Below are 16,646 nucleotides of genomic sequence, written 5' to 3'. Positions count from 1 at the left end.
ACTTTGCCTGAATCCGCACCAAGACTCCCGGAATATAGATCCATTAAACATAAACATAAACAACACAAAACACTGATTCTCCAGATGTACAAAAAGTTACCAACAAAACCCCTGACCAAGCTTGGCCTGCCCCCCTTTGCCCCTTGCAGGTAAAAACCAGCAACAGCAGCAGCAGCAGCACCAACATGCCGCCATGCTGATCGCCAGCAGCAACCCGCGGCTCAACCAGCTCTGCGCCAGGTGGCAGCAGGTCTGGCTGCTGGCCCTCGATCGCCAGAGGAAGCTCAACGATGCGCTTGATAGGCTGGAGGAGGTAATTACACTTCCTGGTTCCGTGCTGGCCCTGGTAGCGATGTCACAGGCCCTATAAGAACCATTGGCTCCAAAAGAGATTTGGATGTGAACAAACTTTTTTAGATAATTTGCGTATAGTGAAATGGTTAACTATGTTCATCTTGGATCTAATTATGAGCCTTTGTGACCATATGCCTCGAATATGAAACAAAATACTATGTTTGAAGTGAGGATCACTCAAAGGTCATTTGAAACGGTTCCCCTGGCCACAACAACAGAAGAGCCAACCTTTTGTTTGTTTTCTCCCTGTGGTCTTGTAGCTGAAGGAGTTTGCCAACTTTGACTTTGACGTGTGGAGGAAGAAATACATGCGCTGGATGAACCACAAGAAGTCCCGCGTCATGGACTTCTTCAGGCGCATCGACAAGGACCAGGACGGAAAGATCACGCGGCAGGAGTTCATAGACGGCATCCTGGCCTCTAGTACGTCAACCATTTGACGTAACGCCATAGTGGCTTTCCTTCTCTGTTTACCCTGGGAAACTCACTATGAAGCCCCTTGTGTTTGGAAGTCACTCAAACTGCTCAGGACCAGCCAGACAAGTGCATTGTAGGGTCTAGGATGTCGTTGTTTACAGGGTGTTCTTGTGGTTGTCCCTCTCCTCAGAGTTCCCCACCAGCCGGCTGGAGATGACCGCGGTGGCGGACATCTTTGACCGCGACGGTGACGGCTACATCGACTACTACGAGTTTGTGGCAGCGCTTCACCCCAACAAGGACGCTTACAGGCCCACCACGGACGCAGACAAGATAGAGGACGAGGTGCGGCACCTGGCAGAGCCACAAACCAACTTGTTCAGAAATCAACAGACACATAGAAGCAACTCTGTCCTGTGATTTATACCCAAGCATATGCGGATGTCGCATTTTTTTATGTGCTGCTTGATGTTTATTACTAACAACAACAACAACAACGTTTATCACAGTCTTAATGAACAAACAGAGCCAGATATGTATCATATAATAGGGCGGTGGCTACCATTGTCCGCTATCACTTTGTCTATTCAACTGCCAAACCATACTGAATAGAGAACGTCAGGTAACAGTGAATAAAAGTCCAGTGATAGTACTCGTCATGGTAACAAGGTGTTGATGTTGTGGTTGTGTCCTCTGTGCCCAGGTGACCCGGCAAGTGGCGCAGTGTAAGTGTGCCAAGAGGTTCCAGGTGGAGCAGATAGGGGAGAACAAGTACAGGGTGAGTTGGGATCCTGCTTCAGCACGCTGGAACAGGATGTTTTGGTGAAGGCCGATAGTCATCATGTGTTGTTTTAGAGTTATGTCGAAAAATGAGCAATTCCCATTAGAGAGTTAGAGTTAAGTTGTTATTTTGTTGTGAATTTTTGTGAATAAGATATACTGTGATACAAATACATCCTTTTGTAATATATAATTTATATTGTTCAATGCGTTTTGTTCAATGTCCAGTGTAACATTTCCCATCTACTTCCATGCTGTAGCACATTTGTTGTAGGACTGTAAATAACAACACATGGCTGAGGTTCGGCTGTTTTGAACACTGACAGCCTGTTTTGATGGCTTATATTTAACGCACTCACTGCATGTTTGATGGACGACATCAAGCATAAACAGACTGTCTGTCTGTTTATGGTTCATATTCAACCCACCCTGACTGGCTGTTCATCCACCTTCTCTTTCAGCATCATGTAGCCTCTGACCTTTCTCAAGGCACTGTCATCACACTAACCGTATGTGTCTCCATGTGAATGTGTTCACTCACCGTTTGGCCCCAAGCTCTTAACATGTTTTCACCTGTGTGTGGTAGTAACAGGTTTGTCTAACATCTCACAGGGTCGCCAGCTGAGCTCACCGGCAAAATAATGAAAAGATGAACCTGTAGACATGGATGCCACACAGGGGCCGACTAGTCAGTCAGCTCACCAGGATGCAGCTGGTAGCGACAGACGGTTCTTAATTACTGTCATTAAATGCGATTAGTGACAATATGCGTAGCAGGCATGAAAGTTTGACTGTTTGATTGATCAACGGGCAAATCAACCTTAATTCTCAACGGATCAGTTCATCCTATGAAAATTACTGAAATGAAAATGAAAACTAAATTCATAAATATCTATATACACAGTCCCTAGTAGGCTAGCTAGCCAGTGGCCGGGCCTCTCTGTGTGTGTGTCCATGTGTAACGGCAGTAACCTTTAGAGTGTTCTACAGCTTGATGCGGATACGCCATTACCACCGCTACTGAGCGCACTCACATCGTCATTCCCCTTTTGGGTGATGACCTCCAGTGTCTGAGGCTGCGGACACTGGAGGATACTAACAGCGTTGTTGTAGATGTATTGAGTGTTCATCCGTCTCCCTCTCTCCACTGTCTATTCTCATTCTCACATCAACTCACCCTCCACCAAACCTCATCTCTCACACGCCATCATTATTCTGTCCGTTTTTACGAAACGTTTTCACACCCCCACACCATTTTCCCCATCCACCCTTTCATCTCGCTTCCTCCATCTTGAGGCCGAGCCACGAAACTAACTCGACACATTGTAAAAATGAACCAGTTTATACAGAGTACCACAAGCAGGCTTATGAGTTCAGGCTGAAATAGGTTGCACAACATGTTATTTCACTCTCTCTTTTTCTCTCTCCCTGTGTCCCTCTCCTCCTCCCTGTGTACCCCATGTTTTTTCTAGTTCTTCCTCGGAAACCAGGTAAAGTGACTGCCGCTGCGACCGCTGTGATTGGACGGCTGGAATCTGCTTCTGCTTTTTTTTGTCCAACAATGGAGTCTAATAACCAATATTACAGCAATAAGCAAAATGATTAGTATTGTGTGAAATGATACAAACAATTATTAAATGAATTAAAATGATATTGCTTTGATATATACGCTCCATTGTTGGTCAGGAGCGTGTCAGCAGATTTCACCGTCCACATGTTTGCCGTGAGTGGTCGGTTTTGGTCGATGACAAACTGCATAATGTGAACCGGCCGAACAGGACATGGGGGTGGGGGAGTAGTCACAGTTGGATGATGTGCTGGGAAAAAATTCTCGTTGGGCTCGTTGGGTGAGGGGGGTGGGGGATACAAATCCAGATATGATTGTGTGCTGGGAATGCTTGGCCTCTTTTGGTGATGGGATTGACAGATTTTTTTTTTTTTTTACGGGATGAAAATGATTGATTTGATTGTTGATCCGGGGTTTGAGCCGTCTGGGAGCAGTAGAGGACTCCTTCTACATCCTTCCGTGCATGGGGTCGTCTGTCGATGCATGGAATATAGATACCTGGCTGTGTGTCCGGGTGTGATGCCTACAACCGCCTTCACATGTCCGCCCACAGTTGAACCCCTGACTGACTCTCCCTCTCTGTCTCTTTCCTCCGTCTCCGTTACCCCACACACTCTTTCCTATCCTATACTTTTATTCCTCTTTCTATTCTTTTCCTTCTTTTTTTTCTTCCGTCTTCCAATCTCTCTCTCTCTCTCTCTCTTTCTTTCTTTCTTTCTTTCTTTCTTTCTTTCTTTCTTTCTTTCTTTCTTTCTTTCTTTCTTTCTTTCTTTCTTTCTTTCTTTCTCTCTCTGTCTCTTTCTCTCTGTCTCTCTCTCTCTCTCTCTGTCTCTTTCTCTCTGTCTCTGTCTCTCTACCTCTCTCTACCATCAGTTCGGGGACTCCCAGCAGCTGCGTCTGGTGCGGATCCTGCGCAGCACGGTCATGGTGAGGGTGGGCGGGGGCTGGATGGCCCTCGACGAGTTCCTGGTCAAGAACGACCCCTGCCGTGGTAAGTCAGGGACACGCAGAAATGCACACGCAGACACACACACCACAGGTGATGAGAGACACACATCTGCACCAGTTCTGGTACGCAATCCAGAAATCCGGACAGCTGACCACAAACTGAGCTGCACAACAGACCCATTCCAGACGACCAGAATCCAACCAACAACTTTTTTTAATGTTCCACCACCACGGTTAAACAAGTTCCTGTTGCCATGGCAGCAGGTGGCGCACGAGATGCCAATGCTACTGGTTTTTTTTGTTTTTTTTGCATCACATTTTCTTTCACTTCTCTTCCTTCTCTCTGTCGGGGGTCCCTACCTCCACCTCTGTAACCATACGTTTCACGTTTGTGATGTATGGTTATGTGTTACATTTCTTTATTCCACGTTTGCCTCTCTGAGTGCTTTCCACCAATTTCACCTTTCCTTAAATTGATTTCTCTTTCCTTCTGTATACGGTTGCCTTTCATCTCTTTCCCAATTTCTGCCGTTTTTATTGTCTTATAAAGACGGTAGGGATTGCATTCTGCACAAGTCCTCAGTTCTGTTCCTCTCCCTTCCTTGGTCTCCCACCCTCTATCTCTTCCTCCCTTCCTCCCTCTCTTCCTACTTCTCTTTCCTCAGTGCAACACCCTGGACTTAAGATTCTCCGCTCCGATTCCAGTAGCTCCATCTCATCTCGTATAGGTTGGACTCTCTCTCTCTCCCTCACTCCTTCCTAACTTCCTCTCCTCACCCGCTTTGAGGGTTTTTTTTTTACGTTTGAAAGACATTTGCTTTTTACTCACCTCTAGTCAGATATGTTCTATCTTTCTCTCTCTCTGCCATCTCATTTCTGTCCTCTTCTCATCTGCTGAGAGTTTTGCATTTGTGTGCAGTCAAATAGACTGCTTCAAACACGCTTTTATTTTGTTATTTTTCATAACTCTGTTCTGGTCTTGGATTGGTCCGTTTCAAGCTTGTCTCTGTCTTGCGGACTCTAACTGTGTGTACTAACCTAATGTCTTCCTCCTCTCCCCACCCCCTCCTCACCCCTGACTGTCTGAAGCCCCCACACACACCTTCACTTCCAGGCCTCACCTGGTGGATGTTTGAGTGTGTGTGTGTGTGTGTGTGTGTTTGTGTGTGTGTGTGTGCGTCTGTGTGTGTTTATGTGCATGCACACTCTTTACAACATTCCTGTGTATGTGAATCTTCATTCCACACACGTGTTTCACATTGTCTTCTGTGTCTCTTAGTGGCGGTTACTCCTGGCTATTTCTGCTGCCGAGGTACCTACCCCTTTCCCTTCCTCTCCCCTTCACTCTCTCTCTCTCTCTCTCTCTCTCCCTCGCTCTCTCTCTCTCTCTCTCTCCCCCTCGCTCTCCCTCCCTCCCCCTCGCTCTCTTTCTCTCCCTCTCTCTCTTTCGCTGTCCATCTGTCCATGCTTTCAGCCCATCGGTTCAGGCGTCTAAAACCACTGATGTCCTGTGTGTGTGTGTGTGTGTATGTGTTTCTGTGTTGTATGGGCATATGAATGGGCCTTGTGTCTGTGTATCTATGTTATGCTCTCCTCTCTCACGCACACATAGAAGCAGCAGGGCTTGGCTGACCCTGGTCTTGGTAGAGTCTGATTTATGGCCAGCAAATTCAACATGGACGCCCATGAAACAGGGCAAATAAGAGGCTGAAGGGGAGTTTTAAGGACGAGGCTGCGGTGTAATTCTATGTTGTTGTTTTTTCTCCAGACGTCCCCAATGAAAATACCAAAAGTAGCTCCGTTTCTATTTTTCATGCTATTCGAGCATTGAAGCTCTTGGTGGTTTTATTGGGTTATGTCGTTGGTAAAAAAAGAATCACCCGCTTGTCTTGTTATTGAAATACAATAAATAAACAAAACACGACAGCTAGCAGAAAAATTCACAAAGAAGTTCCTCATGTCTGATGATAAAATTTAATCAAAACCATTCTTTAAGTATTGATTTCTCCAAACCATCTCAATAACGAATACTAGCAATAGCGTGTAATCAGTAGCAGGGGAGAGAGAGAGCCGGGACCATGTGAGAGCGGGCCTCGGCCGGCCTGTGGTTCAGAGAGCTCTGGCTTCCAGTGCGGCTCCTGTTTAAATGCGCTGGCTGCTTGGTGGAGGACCCAATTACAGGGTGCACCTGGGCTGGCGCGGGGGAAGTAATTGCAGGGTGCACCCATTTAATTGACCGGGCCTTTGCTGGTCCCGTTGCTAGGGGTGATGAGTGCGGCCGGTCACGCGCAACACCGTCACTGCTGCTGCTACTGCTACTGCCACTGCCACTAGCTTCAGCCCACCACCTCCTCCTCCTCCTCCTCCTCCTCCCTCTTCTTCTTCTTCTTCTTCTCCTCTCCCTCGTTGCCTAGATGATTCGTCTCCCCCATCCCTCCTCCCACTCTTTTACCTTGTTGTTTTTTCCCCTCCACCATCAGTTAGGGTTGAGGCTTGTCTTCCTCCACACTGCCTGCCTTAAAAGCTTTCTGTGGCACTAAACTTTTGTCTATCATTTATTTGTTTGTTTATTTTCATTCCTGTACTCTTTTCTATCGTTCTCATTTTTGCTTTACTATTATCCGATTCTTATTCTAATCATTAGTTTCTCCCACCTCCCTGCCTCCTTCCCTCCCTCCCTCTGTGTGTGGCTGGCCGCTCTGGGCTTGTGTGTTCTGTCCGCTGCCCTCACCCGGTGCACACTGCTGCTGAGATGAGTGACGTCTGGGGACTCTTTGGTGTTGGAAGTGACTTCTCAATGTAGCTAATACCACAGGCATACCCCCCAAAAAATACAATTGTATATTTGTATTTACTGTTGAGATAATTGAGAGATGATGTTTCCACATTTTTTAACTGTACCTGCAGTGTACATTTTTGGCATTTGGCATCTATCGCATGTGAACACACCTTGTGTCACGTGTGAGTGAAAAATCTGCACAAATCTGCACAAAAAAATAAAGAGAATCCTAGCTGACGACACCAACTTATTTGGTGTCCCCAGTCGGGAGGAAGTGTGAATTGATTGGTCTACGGTGATGATTTGGTGCCCCGATGACTTGTTGAGAAATCTGGATGGGATGCCGCTCTCTGCGCGTGTGTGTGTGTGTGTGTGTGCGTATGTGGCTGTGTGTGTGTGTCTATTAAGGAATGGGTGCTCATTTAAAAATAACATTGTTCCTAACGGTCCACTTGTGCACAATCCCCAGTCACATGCTTCCTTGTGCACGCACACACATCCTCACTCATTTGACCCTTGACCCACCACAGTGTGCTGGTCCAAGCGCACGTGCTATCCGCTGACCTCCGTGCACGACCTCTGATGTCCTCTGCCCAGGGATGCACTGTACACCCTCCCCCCCCCCCATTGACACACACACACACACACACACACAGATCCCCCACTTGCCACACATAGCCACCTTCATTGCTTGCTATATTCGCAGCCTCCTGCGGCACCAACCACAAACTTGTATGAAAATATAATATTTGTTTTGTTCCCTGTTCTTATTTCTACTCCCTCCTCTCTTCTCTCTATATCTGTCTTTCTCCCTCTCTGTCCCTCACCTTGTCCCGCTGTCTCTCTCTCTCTCTCTCTCTCCCCCCCCCCCCCAGCCCGTGGGCGGACCAACCTGGAGCTGAGGGAGAAGTTCATCATCCACGAGGGCGTGTCCCAGGGCCTGGCCGCCTTCCGCTCGCGGGGCCGGCGCTCCAAGCCCGGCTCGCGCACCGCCTCCCCCACCCGCTCCTCCTCCTCGGCCTCCCACAGCGCCCACAGCTGCGCCTCCCTGCCCTCCACGCCGGCCACGCCCACCGCCTCCTCCTCCTCCTCCAGGGTGAGTAGCCGAGCACAGAGAGGCGGGTCGGGCCGGAGATGCCGCAGTATGACGGTAAAGTGCGCTCAGTTGTGGAAGAGGGGAAGAGATGTTTGTAGTATTGCAACACATTTTCCGCACAGTTGATTGATGACACTGTGACCGAAATGTATGTGTACACACACACACACACACCACAAACTCAATAAAAAAAGCTTGTTTGTTGTTAATGTTAACGAGCCAGATAACCCACAACCTTCAGTGTGCTCCTTGTCAGGTTATTAATATACGTTTTATGTTTTATGTTTGTCAGTAAAGTGTCCCAGTCAATACCATTGGTGTCAAAATTGTGTGTGTGTGTGTGTGTGTGTGTGTGTGTGTGTGTGTGTGTGTGTGTGTGTGTGTGTGTGTGTGTGTGTGTGTGTGTGTGTGTGTGTGTGTGTGTGTGTGTGTGTGTGTGTGTGTGTGTAAAGGTATGTGTGTGTGTGTGATTGTACCTGTGTGTGTGTGTGTACGATTGTGTGCATACTTTTTGTGTGCAACACACGTGTGTGTTGTGTGTGTGTGTGTGTGAGAGCGTGTGTGTGTGTGTGTGGGGAGCTCCTTGATCCTTGCGTCGAGGCGTCCTCGTTTTTGTTTCATTTGATGTTTATTTGTTGTTTGTTTTCTTTTGTCTGTTTGTCTCCTCCTCTTCTCCCTCATCCCCTCCTCCTGTTAACCTGGCTTTACAAATGTCCGTTCTGCGCTTCGCTTGGGGTCTGTTTGGAAAAAAACTAAAAAAATCAATCAAAACAACTATTAAATTACCTTACGCATCCGGGCTCGCACCAAAAAAACACTGCGCTGCACTTCCTGCCAACTTTCCCAACTTCCTCCTCCTCCTGCTGCCAATCCTGCACTTCCTCAACCTCCTTTCACTTAAACAATCCATCCTTCCTTCCCTCCTTGCCCTACCTCCTTCCCTCCTACCATCCTTATCTCCTTGCCCTACCTCCTTCCGTCCTTGCCCTACCTCCTTCCCTCCCACGTTCCTTCCCTCCTTGCTCTACCTCCTTCTCTCCTTGCCTTCCCTCCTACTTCCTTCTCTCCTACCTTCTTCCCTCCTTGCCCTACCTCCTTACCTCCCACGTTCCTTACCTCCTTGCCCTACCTCCTTACCTCCTTGCCCTACCTCCTTCCCTCCTACCTCATTCCCTCCTACTTCCTTCCCTCCTTGTCCTACCTCCTTCCCCCCTCCCCCCTCCAGTCCTCAAACACCCATTCTCGCGACTACGCCAAGCCCTGGCTTGCTCACAGTAAAACCCCGACGACCTCCAAGTCTAACTGCTGCCCGGATCAGGCGGCCCCGGGGCCCGAGGTAACTGAGCGACCCACCCACCCCCACCCTTAAAACCCTCCCAACCCCACTAACTCCCCCACCCTTAACGCTAGGCCTCTCAGACCCGGTCAACGCGCTTAAAACCGCAAAAACTCCCACACGCATACTTGTAAAGATACACACACGCATACATGCACAGACACACACACACAAACACACACACGCACGCGCATAAATGCACACACACACGCATACATGCACAGACACACACACACACACTCATAACTGCACACACACACACACACACACACTCATAACTGCACACACGCACACGCACACACATGCACAGACACACACACTCATGCATGCACAGACACACAAATGTTTACATGCACAGACACACCCACGCACAAACTCACAAATTCAAGGTATCCCTTTAAGATAAGCTTGTGATGGTTATTATTGGTTCTAAATGGTATTGTCTTTTTTTATATTGGAAATAGGTGTTTCCATGACTACTACAATGCTGGAAATGTTTTAAATTAAATTCAGAATTTAATAATATATTTTATGCAATTTACTTTAGTGCACATTGTACCTGGCTGCATTGCAATGCAAGACGTAGACATGCCTAAAAATGTCCCTCATTTTAATATAAAGGTTGTCTATGGAGTGTGATGTGACTATATTAGGTAATTCAAAATTTTTACCTAATGCGTGTATATAGTCCGATACAAAAACTACAAAAACGGGTTTGTTGGAGAAAATATTTTATTTATTTCCAGTAGCTACCGTCATCAACTTGTTCAATGGTACAATATCACTTGCAGACAGCCAGGTCTAATGCCGCTTTTCCACCGACAGTATCAACTCGACTCAACTCAACTCGCCTCGACTCGACTCGGTTCCAGGCGCGTTTCCATCTAAAAAAGTACCTCTTCAATGTGGGCGGGTCGTAGAAAAGAACCTCTCTACCATGGGCGGGTCGTCATTAGGTTTTAATCACGGGAGACGCGATTCCCGGGAAATCTGAATCTGATCAAGACTATTTCCTGATTCCGGGGAAAGGTTATGATGGGAAATAAAATAAAATAAAAAGCGCAATGACTGCGCGTCTATTGTTGTCATACGGTAACGTTGATGGAGGCAAAACTCGAGCCCTAGGAAAGGAACGACACTAAAACGAAACAGCGAAACGCTGATCCTCCGGAGCCGGTCCGTGGACTCCAGCCACGCCGGACACACACAACCACGCCCGACACACACAACCATGCGCAGCCTAACTCTAGCCCCGGGGAAGGAGCGACACACACGGCGAAACGCTGATCAGTGTCCCCCTCGGGAGCGGGTTCGTGGACTCCAACCACGCCGGACACAACTTAACTTTGAGTGATTATTCCCATTTACAGCCGCTGGCCAATCAGTTACCAGCAGCCTGTTTACGTCACACAAAAGTACCTACTCCGCTCGCTTGGAACCTCGACGGAGGTAGTACTAAAAAAAAAGTACCCGGTACTAGGTACCGGGTACTTTTTTTGCCAATGGAAACGCAAAAAAGGCGTGTCGAGTCGAGCTGGTACTGGCGGTGGAGAAGCGGCATAAGAGTCATTGTTTTGGTCATGTTGAGAGTGTTGGTGTAGCAGTGTGTAGCTGGGGCCACCCGTAGTACTGGGTCGTCAGGGTCCCTGTAAACCCTAGCACCGCAGTAGCGCTACATCAAGCCATTGAGCTAGCAGTAGCGCTGTGCTGACGTGTGCCGGGGGCCCTCCTACAGGGGACGGCGGCGGGCTCCAAGCTGAAGAGGCCCACCTTCCACTCCAGCCGAGGGTCTCTGACCGGCGAGAACGGGGGCTCCACGCCCACCAGCGCCAAACCCTGCCGGCCCGGTGAGAAGCCCGTCAGAGCGTCCTAACGGTGTTACTGTAGAACGAACGTCCCCGCTTGTTTTACTGCAGTGATCCTTACAGGCTGAAGTTAATCCCTAGCTTTTGTTTTGTTTAGAATTTATATTCAGTTTTCATACAAACTGCACAGCTTAGCTTATCGCTAGCAGGGCATGTTAGCAATTAAAAAAAAGAAGACTAGATTTAATCTCCTGCACTCTTTAGTCTTGTTTGGTGACGGTTCACTCAACCGCCCTCTCCTTCCTCCTCCTCCTCCTCCTCCTCCCACAGACCCCAAGCGCGCCGGCACCACGGCGGGCGCCGCCGCCGCCAGCCGCGCGGGGAGCCGGGCGGGCAGCAGGGCGGGCAGCCGCGCCAGCAGCCGGCGGGGCAGCGACGCCTCGGACGCCTCGGAGCTCCAGGAGTCGCGCTCGGTCTGCTCGGACGCCTCGGACACGCCGCGGAGACCCGGCGCGGCCAAGCCCTCCAAGATCCCCACCATCTCCAAGAAGACCCCCAGCCCCAAGGGCCCCTCCTCTCTGAAAAAGTAGGCCCCCTACCGGTGGGGGGGGGGGGGAGGATCACAGACGACGACGTGACGAGAGAAAAAGAACGAAAATGGAGAAAAATAAATAAAGAATGATCCGCACAGAATGATGGATGATGTCGCAGTGCACCGAGGGAGACGTTTGTTTTCCCCTCCAGTCGTGTTAGGGGGGTCAGAGTGGTCCGATCCAAACCTCTTTCCATAGGGCTGTTATGAGACGCTGCACTAAGACACGGGGGGAAGGGAGGGCCGGTGGTGTGTCTCATTCTCTCCATCCCCCCCCCCTCCTCCTCGCACACGAAAACAAACCAAGGGTTCAGGGCCCGTGCGACCAGAGATGACGAAGAGGACCTCCCCGTTACGAACCCAATCCAGATGGCCTTTCCCGGGACTCTCTTGGTGTCCTGTGATCCAGAAAGTTCACGGGGATCGTAACGAGAAAGGTCTCCCACTGAATCCACACACACACACGCACACACACGCACGCACACACGCACGCACACACACACACACACACACACACACATCTCTGAGCGGGACGGGAAGCTGCCTTATGTCCCGTACCAGACCTCTGCTCAGAGAAGAGAAGACAAATACGTGTTCCCCCACTCTACGCCTCTACAACAGTGATACACAGAATACACACACACACACACACACAAACGCACGCACACGCAGACAGACTCTGAAAAACATTTGAACAGAAAGAAAACCCTCACATTTCTGCCCTGATGTGGTGAGGTCGGCGGCTTCCACCATACGGCCTCCCTAAAATAAACGGCCCCGCCGACACCCGGGATGGGAACGCTTTGGGGTTTTTACCCGGTTGTGTCGGGGCCGCGACGCTCCTCTCACAGATGGCAGATGGGACGCTGCTAAAAGAACCCATGTCACGACTGGCTGTGCTGAATTCCCCGGCTCTGGTCGGGGTGAGCGGACCGGGGAACCAGACACCCACAGCATACCTGTGGTGGGCGGCGTCAGGAGGAGAGGAAGCTTCCAGAAAGGAGGACGCTTCACTTCCTGCCAACGCCGAGCATCCCCCTCCTGGCCACTAGAGGGCGACACCTCTGTGAACCCTCGGACACCGGTGTGATCAGAAGGGGGCGGGCTGGCTTCGAACCGGCAACCCCGTGTTTTCTAATGGAGGTGTCAGCCGCTCGGCCCAACAGCACATCGGGCACACGACGAGACGAGAACCCGACTCTGTCCGAAGAGTGTGACCACCAGCGCACACACACCAGCCAGCCGTCCCCTCAGCCCTCGTCTAGTGCGTCGCCCCTGGCAACCAAGCACACACACACACACACACACACACACACACACACACACACACACACACACACACAGACACACACAGAAGCGTGTACAAGTAGCTGTGTGTATAATGTGTGTCACTGGCATGTGTTACTGAAAAACTAAAGGTCACTGACTTGAGTGACTGACTTGAGTCACTGTATGCAAAACCTTTGACAAATGTTCTTTTTTTTGTTTGGATTAGTTTTTTTTCGTCTTTGTCATTGTGTCGTTCTGGTTTATTTATAATCCAGTTGTACTTTTGTTATCCAACTAAAACTAAAGTATCTAACTAAAGTTACAAATCTATATTTATTTTTGAGCTCCATATCATATCAACCGTTGCAGAGAGCAATTAGTATTACAAATCAAGAAAACATGTTTTTTTTGTACAATGCAAATGTATGGTCTGATCTGCTCTTTGGACATATTTTGTGTGTAAATGTGTTTTCACGTCATCCTAATGTTGCATTCGTCGTAACAATGTTTTTTGTTATTTTGGATGATATCTATTTACCAGATCATGACCAAAGGGGTTTGCCCTTGTGAAGAAAAAGAAAACTTCAAATGTTGATTGACGGGTGACTTTGGCAGAGCAGGGCCAATGAAAGGGGTAACTTCCTTTCTCATGTCCCGCCTTCCCTAGCATCTCTCCCTATAGGTTCGTTTTTTTAAATGTCCCATTTGATTGGATGGGACCCCCGAGATTGTCTGTGTTGTCATCTCGACGCAAGAGATGAGGTTTGTGAGAAAACCTTGAAATGAATTTATAGCAAGGAAGAATGCGAAGGAAAAAACATCTTACAGTGATTTTTATTTATTTATTGTCCCGGTGAAGCAGGGGTCTTGTTTCCGTGCAGACGAACCCTCAGCCTTTTGATGCCGTGCTATTTTCTGTGTGACAACGTTGGGGAGGGGGGGTGGGGGGGTAGATGAAGTCCATTGTGTAAAACAAAAAACTAAAATTATAAACATTTTGTTCTGTTTTTGTATTAAAAAAATATGCTTGCAGTAAACATTCTCTTGTCGTTAATATATTGGGGGTCTTATGTGCTGATATTAAAAGTTTGTCTCGTGAAATCACTTCCCATATAATAATACAATTTGGAAGGAAAATGGTGTTTTTGATTCATTTTATTAAAACGCGTTTTTAATTGAATTGATAGACTTGTTGTGTAAAAGGAGAATATGAACACATTCTGAGATCAAAATCACTGAACAATTGTACACATGCACTACGATGACTAGGCCCTACGATTTTTACATTTTTTAAATTATAATTCAAATAATTATGAGTAAAGTGTGTTACATTGGAAGGAACATAATATGGTTTGAATTAAATTAAGAATGGTCATAGAATGTTGGACCCCAAACTTTCCCCCATAATTCATACTATAGCATATTTTTTGTGTCGTGCAAACTTTAGTGCACTAGTGCACTAGCCTGTGAATGTGTGTTGACCTAAATTGTGTGTTTGTGTGTTTTCCCACTGGTTGATGTCTACTTGAACATGGCAGGTTTAAGAGACCAGCTCTCAGCAGCGACCGGACGTGGCCTGGTATTTGGGGGGTTTCTAATTGGCCTCCACTGAGATAAGGCCACGTCCTGTGCATGTGTGTGTATGCAGCGGGACAGTGTGTGTGTGTGTGTGGGGGGGTACTCTAGGTAAAGGGGGCTGCTGTGGTGGGTTTTTCCTGAGGGATGTCCAGCACTTGTTCCATCTTGGGTAGCCTACATAAGAACAAAACTCTAAGCGTAAACATCCTTATCTTTTCCACCTGGTTTAAAATGGCTGACAGACAGGGACGGGGTGTACTGTTTCCTGTTTGGATTCAACTGGTTCCATGGATATGATCTGCAGCGCTCTCTGACATTTTAAGCGCTGCATTAAAGGACACCACAACACCAGTACATAGATTTGCATTTGAGACGACTGTAAGACAAACACATTGCATGCATTACCTGTGATTGGTTGACATGGTTACCTGGCCACCTGCTGATTAAGCATAAAAGAGTGAGAGAAAATTGATGGAGTCAGAATCAGAAAACAAAGGTAAATTATGGAGAGAATAAAAAATAGGACGAGAGAATAAAAACTGAGAAAAAGAGGACAAGAAAAAAGATGGAGAGAACGAAATTCAGGAAGAAGGAGGAAAGCAAAAAGATGGTGAACAAAAAATCAGTTTAAAAGGATGAGGGAAAATGATGGACGAGAAAATAGAGAAAGAAGATGAAGAAACATGATGGAGATGGAGAAACAACATTTTGAAAAATGACACATATTCCGAACAGTCTACACACTTTATTCCAATGTCCACCTGCAGCAAAGACAAGGTTGGGTTTCTCCTCAAGCAGCTTGGTGGTGAATTGCCCCATGGTATTACAGCACTATTTGATAAGCTACATTTGGCATCAGAAGTGTCCAACAAACATTTTTTTTTTAATGTGTTGGGAAGAAAAAAGCCCTTTCAGGGTTCAGCAGCCTGCACTGCAGTGTGCCTTGTATCACACACCCGGAAACGCCAACACTCACCCTCTCTCTCTCTCACACACACACACACACACACGCACACACAGCATTACTAAAAATAGTTTACTAAGACTAGTTTAGTTAGGGTTAGACTGGTAAACATTTTCCACATTTATCACATATCCCTTAAAACTAAGATGCTTATTTATCTATTCAGAAAGATATTTTTCTTGGAAGTGGAAGAGGCCTCTACTACACTTGTCTAATGAATTCCAGAGGTCCTCTGAGCACACACACACACACACACACACACACACACACATGCTATCAGCTCCATATCTATACGCCTTTCTCCTTCCCGATCTTAGTCTACCATCTTAAAACTCCCTTCCTCGAGTTGCAAGTGTCATTCATATCCTCCCTCTCATGTAACATAGAATAAGACTCAGTCTCCAAAAGAGGAATTTGTAGTCTCTCTCTCTCTCTCTCTCTCTCTCTCTCTCTCTCTCTCTCTCTCTCTATATATATATATATATATATATATATATATATACAAATATAGTATACTTATATGGTGTAATATAAGGCTATTCATTAGGATTATTTTATATCTCACACAGTTGCTCATCGATTTTGAATGCCTAAATATTGAGTGACATTGATCCACAGTGAGAGGTGGTGTATCTATTGAATGATACTCATTTAACAATCAATTAATAATACAGAAAACCCTTCTTAGATACACATTCACAGGTTTAATTTCCCATGTTACTGGGCCCTGGATCTCTTCTCATCTCCTCTCCACCTTCTCCTCTCCTCTTATCTCCTCTCCTCCCCAAACACCTTCTCCTCTCCTCTCCTTTCCTCTTCTCTCCTCCTCTCCTCTTCTCTCCTCTCCTCTCCCCTCCTACCCTAACCTCCTCTCCCTCCCTCCTCCTCTCCTCTCCTCACCTCTTCCGTCCTCTCCTCCTCTCCTCTACCCTCTCCTCTTCTCTCTTCTCCTTCTCTGGCATCTGCGGTCCTAACCTCTGATGTCCAGGGCGTGAAGCAGTTGGAGCGCAAGGCGGCATTCCCAATTCCTGATGTGTGGGAACGCGTGGGATGAGACTCGGGGCGGTCAGCACGGTTTGCACGGTTTGGTCAACATTATTCGTGCCTCTTTTAAAGTACCTTTCAAAGTTGACCACAAGCACTATGGGCTGCCTTTGAAAC

General features: G+C 47.6%; 1 protein-coding gene across 1 annotated transcript in view; it reads left to right on the top strand.

Moving 5' to 3' along the window:
* Positions 1-13,871, top strand: part of macf1a (microtubule actin crosslinking factor 1a) — a 110,048-nt gene extending 96,177 nt beyond the window's left edge. The window contains 12 exon segments of the mRNA XM_084484494.1: positions 150-313; positions 615-777; positions 962-1,116; positions 1,475-1,549; positions 3,024-3,041; positions 3,992-4,109; positions 4,732-4,794; positions 5,346-5,378; positions 7,721-7,941; positions 9,167-9,277; positions 11,013-11,124; positions 11,413-13,871. Coding sequence (XP_084340620.1) covers positions 150-313; positions 615-777; positions 962-1,116; positions 1,475-1,549; positions 3,024-3,041; positions 3,992-4,109; positions 4,732-4,794; positions 5,346-5,378; positions 7,721-7,941; positions 9,167-9,277; positions 11,013-11,124; positions 11,413-11,672 — 1,493 coding nt within the window. The 3' untranslated portion in view covers positions 11,673-13,871.
* The last annotated feature ends 2,775 nt before the right edge of the window (positions 13,872-16,646 follow it).

This window comes from Micromesistius poutassou (assembly GCF_964030765.1).
Source record: "Micromesistius poutassou genome assembly, chromosome: 20".
Taxonomy (NCBI): Eukaryota; Metazoa; Chordata; class Actinopteri; order Gadiformes; family Gadidae; genus Micromesistius; species Micromesistius poutassou.
This window is presented reverse-complemented; position numbering and strand designations above follow the sequence as displayed.